The following is a 14,882-nucleotide window of genomic DNA, read 5'->3' as shown; positions in this document are numbered from 1 at the left end:
GTTATGGAGGGCTGATGTTCACACTGAGGGAGTTTGAGGGAAAAAAGCAGCTTTCTGTTGTGTGAAAAGTTCAATTTTAGGTTGAAAATTTTGCTTAAAGTTCAGGTGAGCTTCAGGAAGTATTAATAATAACTTTATTTGTGTAGCACCTTTAAAAAACAAAGTTACAAAGTGTTTTACAATAAATAAACAGTAAAATTAGACAAATAAACATGCAGTATAACAAGGTAAAAGTCAGGTTAATGTCTTTATTACAGCACATTTAAGACAGCAGCATCATCCTCCAGTAAAACAGAATATGATTGGCCAACACTAGCAAGTTTAAAACTCTGGATTAATACCATTCATTGTTATTTATAGAGTGATTTTGTCTGATAAATTTACATATTAGGGACTGAATCCTTATAAAAATGATATAAAATGCTACTTTATCTGACTAGCATACATAATAGAGCTCTATGGTGTTATTAATTATGCACACACATCTCATAATTAATAATAATAACACTAAAATACAGAACCTAAATGCTGCTCTACCTGACAGCAGTACAGTTTAACACCAGTTATGGAGAACACCCTAAATAAGGCAATAATACAGCTAAAAATAGCTAAATAATGCCATTATGTGTCTGTTACATGCATTATAACGATAAAAAACAGTTATTTCAAGGTCAGCATGAAAAATATTATGATTGGCTTACACTAGCATGTAGAATACGGGATTGAGATCATTTATTGTGATTTATGATCTGATTTTAGCGGAATGAGATCCATATTTGTGATTAAAACCTTACAAAAATTCTATAAAATACCTGTTTATATGTCTATGATACATATTAAAGCCCTACAGAGTTGTTATTTGTGAAAAACAACCTAAATAATAATTACAACCTAAATAAAAATGGAGTGAAACAGCAAAAAAAAAACACCTTGAATGACACAAGTGTAAAAAGTTGGATTAAGACATTTCTAATTGAAATTACTGAACTTAAATACTAATTTACCAGACTGTAACACATATTTAAGCCCTACAGTGTTATTTATGGTGTGATTTTACCTGAATAATTTACATATTAGTGATTAAAATGCTACCTTATCTGACTATAATACATTTTACGTGCATTTTTTATGGAGATTAACCTAATTTATCTGACAGTATAGCTACAACCCTGCAGTGTTTCTTGAAGTTGTGGAACTTAAATACTAATTTACCAGACTATAACACTTATTAAGGATCTCCAGTGTCAATAATTATGAAAAACAACCTAAATATTGTAATGAAATAGCTGAAAAATAGCCTTGTCTAACACTAACAAGTGGAAAAAGTTGGATTAAAACCATTTAAAATTGAAATTACAGAACTTAACCCTTTACGCTTCAGTGCATAGTAGGTGTACCGCCGGCGGTACACCTACTAATTTGCAAAGGAATTTCAAGAATGTCCGACGGCTGCAAACGCGATTATACAAACACTATACGCCGATGGAAAGCTTAGATTCTCATGAATCCGCCGGTATAAACCACTTTCAGATGTGATTACCACAGCGGGTGAGAAAAACACATTTGTCCGACAAAAACAAATATTCATCCATCCGTTCTCTATACACGGCTTCAACGCACACAGCGCGACTCACATTTCCGGGTTCATTATTACACACAGAAAAAAAGATTCCACAAAAAACGGCCATAATCCAACCTTTTACATCCAGACAACACAAGCCAGTAAACTATTTTGTCCAAAACATGTCCTGAAGTCGGTATATAATCCACGAATCGGTCGTTTTCAAGGAAATGCACCTCGCGATGTGCGTCCAATATTCCCTGTATTTTTCGTCATTTTTTAAATTTAAAAATAGAATATTAACGATTTTTTGTACTGAAAACGGCTGGAATTGACTGAAGCTTACAGGGTTAAATATTAATTTATCAGACTATGACACATATTAAAGCCCTGCAGTGTTATTTACACACGTGGACAAAATTGTTGGTACCCCTCAGTTAAAGAAGGAAAAACCCACAATTCTCACTGAAATCACTTGAAACTCACAAAAGTAACAATAAATAAAAATTTATTGAAAATTAAATAATCAAAAACAGCCATTACTTTTGAATTGTTGATTAACATAATTATTTCAAAAAACAAACTAATGAAACAGGCCTGGACAAAAATGATGGTACCTCTATAAAAGATTGAAAACTATTTGACCAGAGTGACATGATTAACTCAGGTGTGTCATTTATTTGACATCACAGGTGTTTCCAAACTCATAATCAGTCAGTCTGCCTATTTAACGGGAGACAAGTAGTCACCCTGCTGTTTGGTGAAAAGGTGTGTACCACACTGAACATGGACAACAGAAAGCGAAGGAGAGAATTGTCCCAGGACATCCGAAAAAAAATTATAGACAAGCATCTTAAAGGTAAAGGCTATAAGACCATCTCTAAACAGCTTGAAGTTCCTGTGACAACAGTGGCTCATATTATTCAGAAGTTCAAGACCCACGGGACAGTAGCCAACCTCCCTGGACGTGGCCGCAAGAGGAAAATTGATGACAAATTGAAGAGACGGATCGTTGGAATTGTATCCAAAGAGCCCAGAGCAACCTCCAAAGAAATTAAAGGTGAACTCCAAGGCCAAGGTACATCAGTGTCAGATCGCACCATTCGTCGTTGTTTGAGCCAAAGTGGACTTCATGGGAGACGACCAAGGAGGACACCACTGCTGAAAAAAACTCATCAAAAAGCCAGACTGGAATTTGCAAAAATGCATGTTGACAAGCCACAAAGCTTCTGGGAGAATGTCCTTTGGACAGATGAGACCAAACTGGAGCTTTTTGGTAAGGCACATCAACTCTATGTTCATAGACTCAAAAACCAAGCATACGAAGAAAAGAACACTGTCCCTACGGTGAAACATGGAGGAGGCTCAGTAATGTTTTGGGGCTGCTTTGCTGCATCTGGCACAGGGTGTCTTGAAAGTGTGCAAGGTACGATGAAATCTGAAGACTATCAAGGCATTCTGGAGAGAAATGTGCTGCCTAGTGTCAGAAAGCTTGGTCTCAGTCGCAGGTCATGGGTCTTCCAACAGGACAACGATCCAAAACACACAGCCAAAAACACCCAAGAATGGCTGAGAGAAAAGCGTTGGACTATTCTAAAGTGGCCTTCTATGAGCCCAGATCTGAATCCCATTGAACATATGTGGAAGGAGCTGAAACATGCCATTTGGAGAAGACACCCATCAAACCTGAGACAACTGGAGCTGTCTGCTCATGAGGAGTGGGCCAAAATACCTGTTGACAGCTGCAGAACGCTCATTGACAAATACAGAAATCGTTTAATTGCAGTGATTGCCTCAAAAGGTTGTGCAACAAAATATTAAGTTATGGGTACCATCATTTTTGTCCAGCCCTATTTCATTAGTTTGTTTTTTTAAATAATTATGTTAATCAACAATTCAAAAGTGATGGCTGATTTTGATCATTTAATTTTCAATAAATTTTTATTTATTGTTACTTTTGTGAGTTTCAAGTGATTTCAGTGAGAATTGTGGGTTTTTCCTTCTTTAACTGAGGGGTACCAACAATTTTGTGTATGGTGTGATTTTACCTGAAAAATGTACATATTAGGGATTAAAATGCTGCTTTACCTGGCTGTAGTACATTTTAAATGTTTTTTTTTCATGGAGATTAACCTAATTTCTGTGATGTTGTCGCTAAAACTCTGCATTTTTTTTAAATTATGGGACTCAAAGTAGTCATTTATCTGACGTTGGTGGGTGTGATGTCCTGTGAAGTGACAGAAACACAGATATGAGTCGTAGCTGGGACTGTTTCCTCTGATTATCGCCCGCTGACCGCTCTGACTCCGGTGGCGTCGGTTCGGAGGCGGTGAAGTGAAAGCGACAGACGGATCGGATCGGGACAGTGGAGATGGAACAGTGGAGGCTCTGTGTCTCCGCTGACTTCTCCCACTCTATTTCTTCCTCCTTTTCTTTGTCCGCCGCATTCCTGCTGTGCAGCAGATTTGTGGCCGAGCTGCCAGAGGACCGAGCATTTATTAACTCATCAGTAACCCGGCTAGTTATCGGTCCGAGGCGCGCCGAGGCCTGAACGCTGCATCTAAAAACCATGGAAGTTAATCTGCTGCACTGACGGCCTCCTTTATTTCAGACATTCCAGGTGATTTCTGAACCTGCTGCAGCGTTTGGTCCCATTCAGACGCCGCTGTCGGAGTTGTAGTTCTTCCAAAAAAGTGCTTCATGGTTTGAGCACAACAGAAAAATGGTGTTAAAACAGGCTGGACTACAGTACTGTACATTTATGTAGAGTGTATTACTGTAGTGAAGTGGAAAAACAGCCTCAAAACAAACAGTACTAATAGTAATACCTTCATTTACAAAGCCTATTTATATGGATTTTAAAAATGTGCTTTACAGAGTGGACAAAAAGAGTCAAGAAGGATACTAGGGAAGAGCGTTGAGGAGAAAAAACAATTAAACATGTTAAAATAATATACAAAATAATATGTAAAACAATAAAGGAAACAACAGTAAATAAACAAATAAAGGATAGAAGGAAATAAAATGGACAATGAAATAAATAAAGTTAAAAAAATGTACAAAAATAAAAATAGTAAAAAGTAAAAATAATATTAACAAGACGACATGGTCATCAATATCCCCCGCCACATGTGAGGTCTATGAGTCTATATCCAAAATAGTGATCAAGGGCCATAACTCTGTTAAATATTATCGCACAGGTCTCATTTTCGAACTTGATCAAGGTGTCCATGGTGTGAAGCTACACACTAAATTTGGTAATCGTAGCTGTAATAGTTTCCGAGAAAAGCTGTCCCCTTCATGTCGGACGGACGGACGGACGGACGGAGGCCAAACCTATATCCCCCTTTTCCACTTCGTGGAGGCGGGGGATAATACTGATTTTGTCCATAAATCACTTTAATAGTTTAGTAGAGTTTACTGTGTTTGACAGTAAAATAAATTCAACAAATAATCATCCTAAACATGCAATATAACCAAAAATAAAAGAAGGATACTCAGGAAAACCACTGAGGAGAAAAAGAGTTAAATGTGATAAAAGATTTTCAAATAAGTAAATAAATGGTAAAAGAGAATAAAATGAGCAACAAAATAAGCAAATTTTAAAAATAGATGATGAAAATTTTAAATAAGATAGAAAAAAAAAGAGATGTAATAGTCAGTAAATAAATATGTAAATAAATAAGGGCATAAGAGAATAACATAAACAATGAAATCATCCATCCATCCATCCATCCATCCTCTATACACCGCTTTATCCTCACTAGGGTCGTGGGGGTGCTGGAGTCTATCCCAGCTGACTCGGGTGAAGGCAGGGGACACCCTGGACAGGTCACCAGTCTGTCACAGGGCTACATACACAGACAAACAAGCACACTCACATTCACACCTACGGGCAATTTAGAGTGATCAATTAACCTCAGCATATTTTTGGACTGTGGGAGGAAGCCTGGAGTACCCGGAGAAAACCCACGCATGCACAGGGAGAACATGCAAACTCCATGCAGAAAGATTCCAGGCCCACCCCGGGATTCGAACCTTCGGGACCTTCGGGACCTTCTTGCTGCAAAGTGAAAGTGCTAACCACTACACCACTATGCAGCCCCACAATGAAATCAATGAAGTTAAAAAAGGCAATTAGACTGCAAAAACAATATAAAAATTAAAAATACAAATAGAAAATAATAAAAATAAATAATATAAGTAACTTTATTTATATTGAACCTTTGAAAAGAAGAGGGCTTTACGCTGAAGCCTGGATAAGATCACACTGCTGACCTGGACCACAAAGAATTATCACCAGCTCTGTGCTTCCCATCAGGTTCTCCTGTCCTTCATCTCACTGTTGTGTCTCTGTCGTTTAGTTCTTTCACTGTTTTGGTTCACTCTTTCCATCTGTAACCACAACAGATAACAAAAAACCCTCCAAAAACCTGCTGAGCACTGTTTTCCCAGAGACAAACGGCAGGTACACCAAGTTAGTGACTTATTGCAGCTAGTTAGCTTAGCATTAGCTTATCCTGTCCACCTACCAGCACCTTTTGTTGACATCACTGCCTTACATTAAGGTATAATATTGATATATTCTTTTACTGTTTGATATCTATTATTCTATGTACTAGAATATTATATTCCTACTTAGAAACAAACTTGTGCATTTTTAGCACTTCTCTCAGTATTTCTATTCATAACAGAATCTGTGAAAATACCACTGATATGACTAATACTGTTAATTCTAGAAGTAGTGCTTGTGTATATTTTGGTTTATTTTTTATTTTTGTGCTACATTCCTTAATATGTTTGCACCATCTCCATTGATGCTGTAGCAATGCAAATTATCCTAACTTATCTTATCTCATCTTAATTTCTCTCATTTTATCTTGACTTATCGCATCTTGTATCATCTCAACTTATCTTGTCTCATCTTATTTCATCTCAGCGTACCTTTACGTATCTCATTGTATCTCATATCATCTCATCTTGTCCCATCTTATCTTAATGTATTTTGTCCCAACTTATCAAATCTCAACTTATGTCATCTCATCTTAACTTATCTAATCTTAACTTATTTCATTGTATTTCATCTTATCTAATCTCATCTTGTCTGAACTTATTTCATCGTAACTTATCTCAACTTAACTCATCCTATCTCAACTTATGTCATCTTGTCTTTACCTATCTCATCTTATCTCATTGTATCTCATCTCAACTTATGTCATTTTATCTTGCTTCTCATCTGAACTTGTATCATCTTATCTCACCTCATCGTACTGTATCTTCTTACATCTCGACTTATGCCATCTTACCTCTTCTTATCTCATCTCATATCAATTTACCTCAATTTACTTTAACTTATCTCATTGTAGCTCATCTTATCTCATCTTTTATAATCTCATCTTATCTCATCTCTTCTTTTCCTATCTCGTCTCATCTCATATAATCTCATCTTATCTCATCTTATCTAATTCTAACCTATCTCATTTTGTCTCCTTATCTTGTCTCATCTCATTTCAGCTCAACTTACCTTTACTTATCATATCTCATCTCATCTCATTATATCTTAACTGAACTTGTATCATCTTAACTCATCTCAATCAGCACAAAAACCAAACTGTAAAAGCAACATATTGTGATTATGTGATGGTTATTTTGCCAAAACTATCCCTTTTGTCACCTTTCTCATCTGTCTCATCCCACTAAGAGAATAATTAAGTCTGTTTCTAATGAACTGAGCTGTTCCTTTAATGAAGTCCTGCCTCGTCCTTGCAGGTGAACATCCTGCTGCCGGTGAGCTTCGTCCTCGCCTGCCTCTTCCTCATCGTCGTCTCCATCTGGAAAACTCCCAAAGAATGTGCCATCGGCTTCGGCATCATCGCCACCGGAGTTCCCGTCTACATGATTGGCGTCTGGTGGAAGAACAAACCCAAGTGGCTGCTGCATGGAATCTGTGAGTACAGCATTTATGTCATTTTCTTAGGAACAAAAAGTGTCTCAAGCTGTTTGATTTACATTCAGACTGTGTTTTCCAGGAATCTCACACAGGCCACTGAGAAATAAACAATATTTTTGCTTCAGCCGAGGCCGTAAAAATTCCAGTTTCTCTGTGTTCCTGTGGTGTGTCGATGAAATCTCTTTGTTTAGACGAATGAACAGTTTGGATGTGGATTCAGATGTAAATTAAAATAATCCTTTAGCTCTCCTGAAGCTTCTTATTAGTGGATTACAAAGACAACCTGCAGGTTCTCAAGATTTCTATCACGACGCCTTCTTCTTCTGTATCTTCTTTTTTTCTTCTTCTTCTCCTTTTACCCCGTCTTCTTCTTTTCCTTCTTTATCTTCTTCTTCTTCATGTTCTGCTGCTTCTTCTCCTTCTGTATTGTCTTCTTCTCCTTTCTCATTTGTCTTCATCTTCTTGTCTTCTTCTGCTTCTATTTCTCCTTTTTCTTCTCCTCCATCATCTCACTTTTCTCCTTCTCCTTCTTCATCTTTCTTTTTCTCCTTCTTGTCTTCTTCTGCTTCTTTTTCTCCGTTTTCTTCTTCTTCTACTTCTTTATCTTTATCTTCTGTGTCTTTTTTCACCTTCATTTCTTCATCTCCTTTTTCTTCATCTTCTCTCTCTTCGTCTTCTTCTCCTTTGTCTTCTTCTTCATCATCTTCTTTTGTTTCTATTTCTTCCTCTTTTTGCTTCTCCTTTTTCTTCCTCTTCTCCTTTGTCATCTTCATCTTCTTTATCTTCATCTTTGTCTCCTTCTTTTGCCTCAGAAGCACCAGCCGAACTGGTTTGGTTTGGCTCCTTAGTCAGAAGTAAAGGAGCTGTGATGTTCCTTTAGTGACACCAGATTCAAACTTGCGTTTTCTTTTTCTGACTTTGAAACTTTCGTGAAACTTTCTGCTACATTTTGACCTAAACTTCAGCTCCACACTGCTGATGCTTCTCTGGTGTTTATCTTGTTGCAGTTTCGACCACAGCTATGTGTCAGAAGGTGATGGAGGTGGTTCCTCAGTCGTAGAAGCCCCGCCTCCCACCTCAGCCGGCGGCCAATCAGACTGCACCAACAGTGACCTCTGGGCTCCGACATCACGACCGATGAAGCTTGACCTCTGTTGACCAGTCTTTCTCCCACACAGAAACACACCCAACCAGACCCACACCCTGTCCAGTCTGCAGGGCGGCGATGAGGACCTGAAGGAGGCAACTCCGCCGTCTTCTCCTGTTCTCCTTTTCTCTGCGGTTTCTTTTGTTACTGACATTTTTGGGTTGTTTTTTTCACTTTTTTCAGTCTCTACCAGTTGTAGTTTCATGCATTGTTGTTTCTCATTGAGTTGTTGTTCTGTGAAGACGTTCAGGTAAAGTGACCTCCCGCTCCCTTTAAGTCTTTAGAAAGTCGTGCCTTACGTGGCATTAATGAATTCAGAGCCGCCACAGGAGTTTGTCAGTTGTTGACAATGACAGAGATGAAATCCTGAGCAAACGAGGAGCCGCGAGACTTTTGATTTCCAGAAGTGGAAGCGGCGTTGATGTCATTTAGCAGTTCAAAGCGTCCTGCTGTCGCTGGATGTTGTTACATGTCATTTATGAGAATGAAATGTTTTTAATAGCAATCAGCTGCTGCGGTTTACCCTCATGAAGCCCATTTAATATTTGTCGTATTTCAGGGTTGAATTAAGTCATACATGCATGTGCAGTCTACTGATGTCGTCTCACAGGATTTCTGTGTATTTTTTCTTTAAAGAGCCCATTTTATGCACATTTATTGCGTCTTCTAGAGCATATTAGATGCTGTAATGTTCAAATAACACATTATTTCAGTCACACTGTACCTCCTCTTTGCATTTTCTGTCTGAAATGCCTCATTTTAGCTCCTTTTTCTGTGTTGTTATTGGTCAGCTGGTCCGACAAATGCAAAGGTTTTGTACTGTAGCTCCAAAACCCAAGGGCCAAACTAGCTGCTAAGGAGTTGCTATGCTAATATGCTAATATGTTGCATGGTGACGTAAACAGAAGAAACTTATACGACTTAAACAAGGCATTTCAGGCAGATAAGTAGCATCAATTTAAGACTAAATTAAAGGGAAAACACCCTTAAAAAAGCATAATTTGAGCTCTGAAAATCACCAGATCGACAGAGCTGGGAAACCGTCTGCCACTGAGGAAAAGTGGGTCAAAACTTTTTTCTGCTGTTGGTAGTTTTCCGGGTCACTGAGCTCGTGTTCACTTTGGGGATCGATATGTGAGCGTTCTGAGCTGCCAGGGCGCCGTTGACGCTCCGCCAGTCGAGTTTTTGCAGCCGATTTACTGTACAAACTGTAAAACAAACAAACAAACACACAGGTCGGAACGAGATGCTTTTAGCGTAGCTCGTGTTTTTGTGGAGGAAATTTTTCACTGATCTATTCTCCGTTACGCTTTGCTGGTGGGTGGAAGGTCAAAGAGGACGACAGGCTTCAGTCTGTGGAGAGAAAAGTGAAGGAGGGAGTTTATTTTTTATTATTTTGGAGAAGGTGCAGACACATCACAGTATGAACTGCTAGTTTTCATTCTTTTTCCTTTTTGTTTTACTTCACACACAGTCAGGCGACAACCAGAAGTTTAGTGCTGTATTATTATTATTATTATTATTATTATTATTATTATTAACGTGGTCCTCCATCCCGGCAAAAAGGACCAAAAGCACACGTTGCCGTGGAAACGGGAGGGGTAAAAAAAGTGTGACTTTTTAGACCTAGAAGCCTTTTTTCTTCTAACACTCCAGCCGTCGCACAGAGCCGATGGGGGAGTAAAACTAACCTGGATAGGACTGTAGAAAGTTTATTTATTTATTTTTTAGTAGACTTTATTTGTTTGTTATTTAGTCCCTCTAATTTGTTTACAGGGCATTTTGTGAAGAAGTGCTTTATAAATAAATTTTGAGTTTTTTTCCACTCTTCTGTTTTCTTGTGTTTGATTTTCTCATCTGTTCTCAATTATTTTTTTTATTTATTCCATCTAAAATCATCATAGATCTTCTGCTCGACCATCTCTGGTTTGATTGAAACGTTTTTATCTTAAACTACAGATTTTATAATGATATATATGAAACTTTAGGTTGATATATGGAGAACTTTCCAAAGTTGCCTATCGACCCACTTTCAGTGCTTTTTTTTCGCACACTGAAATTGAAGTTGTTGAAACGACAGAATGTCAGAAATTATTAAAGATAAAAGTCTGAATTTTTCATTATTTCTCATCATATCATTGATTCATCTATAATATATTTTTAAAAACTGATCTTTATGCCCACAATGATCAGAAATCTGTTTGGAGGACAGAAGATTAGCCTTTAATCCCATTAACACCAAACCTACTGTCAGGCACGGTGGTGGCAGCATCATTCTCTGGGGTCACGTTTAAATTTGACGCGATGTTTCAACGACAGCATCTCAGGAAGTATTTAAGATAAAAAACTGACATTTTTGCTTTTATTTCTCACCATGTCACTGTTTCAGAATCTTAAATACTGTGACAAGTTGATCAAATAATCTAGTTCACTTTCTTACATCTGTTTCAATAAAACCTCAAATTTAATTAGTGTCATAGAAAAGGTAACGGTTCAATCTGTTTCTTCAGGCAAATTGAGGTCTGAACATGAGAAATATTTAAATTAAACAAATATATATTCTTTTTCATGTTTGGAGAACTATTTTGAAACTTTTGGCTCTACTTGTATTAGACTATCGACTAATATTTAAGTTTTTGTGGTCCAACTTGTCATACCTGCCTAATCAATATTGAAGGTTCAACAACTTTTTCCATTTTTATGACCAAGTATTTCATATTTAAAAGAATTCTATATGTTTAGTTTTGCATTATTGTGACATGAAACTACATATTGTTCACAAAATATCACTGATTGATTTCTGTTTTTTCAGTATCTTTGTTAATTTGAACTCAAATACGTAACTTTTCAGAACAGCTTCAATTTTCTTCCATATTTCAAGTCGTCCGTAGTCACAGATAATTTGATCTGAATCGATGAGAAGGTGAGAAATAAAAGTGAAATTTCAGTCTTTTGTCTTGAATAGTTCCTGAGATATTGTTGTTGAAACGTAGCGTCAGATTTGAATGTGACCACCAGAGCATGATACCGCCACCACCATGCTTAACAGTACGGCTGGTGTTCTTAGGGTTAAAGGCCTCAACTTCTCTCCTAAAAGCACATTTCTGGTCAGTTTTTTAAAATATATTACAGATTATGAATCAATGACATGATGAGAAATAACAGTAAAAAAAATGAGACTTTTTTTCTTTAATAGTTTCTAAGATTTTGCCATTCAAACAGCTTGAAATTTGTGCAAAAGTTGACCAAAAGCAGGACAACAGGCGGTTTTTTTAAAAAAAAAAAATGTATCTCTTGAAGTATTTAATTTATGAAGCTAAAATTCCACATGTATCTTTATAAATATCTACATTTAATGCTGTAGAAATTTCAGGCAAATTAAAGATGGTTGAGCAAAAATTGTGGTAAAAATGTGATGATTTCAGACGGAACTATTCTTTATTTTTAGCATAAAGTTCAACCAAAACAAAACTCAAACTGCAGAAGTTTAAGTATCAGAATTTTATATGAACACCAGACGGAGCTATGATTAAATACGCTTTTTAACTGCCTGACTTTAGAGCTCTGTGTGAAGTGGAAATCTGGACCGTCCTCGGCTTTAACCTTGGCTTTTCGGGGAGCATTTTATTCAGAAAAATCAATATTTTATTCTTTGCAGTCCATGAAACTGGAGCGATTTCAGTCAAAGAGGGATCAGAAACAGAGCAGTCTGTACTTACTGTCAGTATAATAGAATTTCATGTTTACAATAAGAAAACTCGAAGATGAACTAAACCAACACTGACACAGTGAAAGTCACCCAGCAGCAAACGTCCTGCTGCACAAACTGTTTCCTGTTTGATTTAACCAACAGCAGCGACGTACATCTACCTTAAACAGCTCCTAATGGTTCAGGATGCAGAAAATTCAACTTATTTGAGTCATTAATTTAAAAAACAAAAACACATAAATTGTGACTTTCTGTTGTTTGCGTTTGACTGAAATGTAAAACGATGAAGCTCATTACCCAACGCTTGACTTAAAAATGTGCTTTAATTATCAGTATTATTTATGAATACTGCAACATACTCGCCATTTATCCTATTTTACTGAAATATGATGAATATATTGTCTTCTATTTTACCTCAAAGTCACACAATAACATTAATTTAACAATGCAGCTCTAATTAGACCAACTTTATCTTTTAATTTTCTTGTTTGTTTAGATAATAGAGCATTTAATTTCATTTTTATCGCTGTTCTTATCATCAATTTTTATTGTTTTGAGACTATAATGTGAAAAACAAACTGAAGAAAGTCTAAAAAATAATGTGAAAACTCAACGCAACGGTTTTCATTAATATTTTTGAGCTCAGACAACTTCTAAAGAAATTATGTTCAACCAACAAACTATATTGAGTTGGTGGAACTAGCTTAACCTCTTCAGTCAAACAATAATAATTAGCATTATTATTATTATTGTTATTATTGTTACTTATTAATTCTTTAATGATTGGAAGGATAAGCGCACATTCTTAAGGAGATTAATCATAAAAATAAGTTCTTCCAAGAAGTGTTTTCATGTTATTTTAAAGGATTTTTTTAAAGTGATGTGTACTAAATTACCATAATTTTTATCACACATTTTTGAGTTGGCAGATTTTTAAAAGTAAGTTGCTCCAGTGTTCAATAAATAAGGTGGAAGGGGACTTGAAAATTAAGTTATCAAGTAAATTTAATTAAGTTACCTCAACTTAAAGCTGCTGTCCGGAGTTTGAATCGCAGCGTCTCCCAAAACACTGTTGGTCCCTCCCTCTGATTTCGCCCCTTTATTTGTGCACACGCGCAGTACATGAGAGAAGTGCCCGGAGTGCTGCAGCATCTCGCCTGTTTTGCTGTTTTCCCCTCTTCTACATTTAGTACATTTGGTAAATAATAAAGGAATTACATTAGAATGCTGTATTGAGTCTAACTTGTCCTAATACCAAAATAACATGAATCTGCTAGGACGAACGAGTAAAGTTTCAATATGTGATTACACTCGTGTATCCCTCTCGATGGCGTAGTTTATCAAACTTAGTGCATTTACGCGTGTATATGTGTTACATTGTTTATTTATTTCTCTCTAGAGTTCAGAATTGCATGACTCCTCTGACGAAGAGTATGTCCCAGATGCCCCAACATCTTCCTCCAGAGGTCGGGCATCTAAACGAAGCCGTCAGGCGGGCTATGGAGGCCGTGGTCGGGGAGCGACGCGAGCACCCCGAGCCAAAAAACGTCCTGCAGTCTCTTGGCCTGACAAGCCGTGGGATTGGTAACTTTTCTGGAAGTTGCTGATCCCTGATGCTCTCTCCTCCACAAGCAAAACAAATGTGCGTGCGGTTGCGTAGTCCGTAGCTCGCCCACCTCTGCATGGGCTTGCTTGCTGTGCGCGTAACCGTTGATTGACAGCATGACAAAGCTGAAGCTCGAACTTGATTGGTCGGCAGCAACCGGCGCTTTTTGGAATAACATGGGGGTCTATGAGAGGAAGGCGGAGCTCAGGAATAAATTTTCATATCGCGTTATTCTAACTTTATATTATAGTATCGAACTAGACTAACACATTTAAGCTTTGTTAAAAAATGATACATAAATTGAAAACAAACGGAAACTCCGGACACGAGCTTTAAACCTAATCAACCAACTGATTTGAGTTGAAATTACACAAAATATTAAGTTGATGCAACGTTATTTTGATTTTTTTGATAATTTAATTAAAGATGTGAATCAATCCTTTGAATTACTTGAATTTCAGGCCAGATTTAGATTTATAGTGAATTTTTATTTGACTAATGACAGAAACAAGTGAAAAAAACGGTTGAATTTGAATCCTTTCATTACATTTCAGCTGGAGATGAAATGTAAAAAATGGCTCATAACCGATGAAATTGTTGGTATATTTTGAGAAATTCAGCTTCTATCCAGCCCAAAATGGTTCATTCCATTCTAACATGTTCTGAAGCGTAAATATGAACCAAGAACAGCTGATGTATCGTGACTAAACCTAAAGAGCTTCATATTAGAGGGTCAGATACTACGAGAAAGTTGCACATTTTGGGTGCTGACAAGACAGAAAAAGGCTGTGAAGTCACCTTTCAGTGTTTTTTTTCTCTTCTCTTTATGCTGCATGTCTGCCTTTTTCAAGCTTTATTCTGCCTTTAAATGCTCTTTTTTCATTCAGCCAATGTTTAGATCCTCTGGTA

The 14,882-nt window shown here is 37.0% G+C and overlaps 1 protein-coding gene across 1 annotated transcript in view; it reads left to right on the top strand.

Moving 5' to 3' along the window:
- slc7a5 (solute carrier family 7 member 5) overlaps nt 1–10,483 on the top strand; it is a 38,439-nt gene extending 27,956 nt beyond the window's left edge. The window contains exons 9-10 of the mRNA XM_051951452.1: nt 7,331–7,508; nt 8,519–10,483. Of these exons, the coding sequence (XP_051807412.1) occupies nt 7,331–7,508; nt 8,519–8,571 (231 nt within the window). The 3' untranslated portion in view covers nt 8,572–10,483. The remainder of the gene's footprint in view (nt 1–7,330; nt 7,509–8,518) is intronic.
- The last annotated feature ends 4,399 nt before the right edge of the window (nt 10,484–14,882 follow it).

This window comes from Acanthochromis polyacanthus, chromosome 8, assembly GCF_021347895.1.
Source record: "Acanthochromis polyacanthus isolate Apoly-LR-REF ecotype Palm Island chromosome 8, KAUST_Apoly_ChrSc, whole genome shotgun sequence".
NCBI lineage: Eukaryota > Metazoa > Chordata > Actinopteri > Pomacentridae > Acanthochromis > Acanthochromis polyacanthus.
The sequence above is the reverse complement of the archived record's forward strand: the minus strand, read 5'-3'. Positions and strand labels throughout refer to the sequence as shown.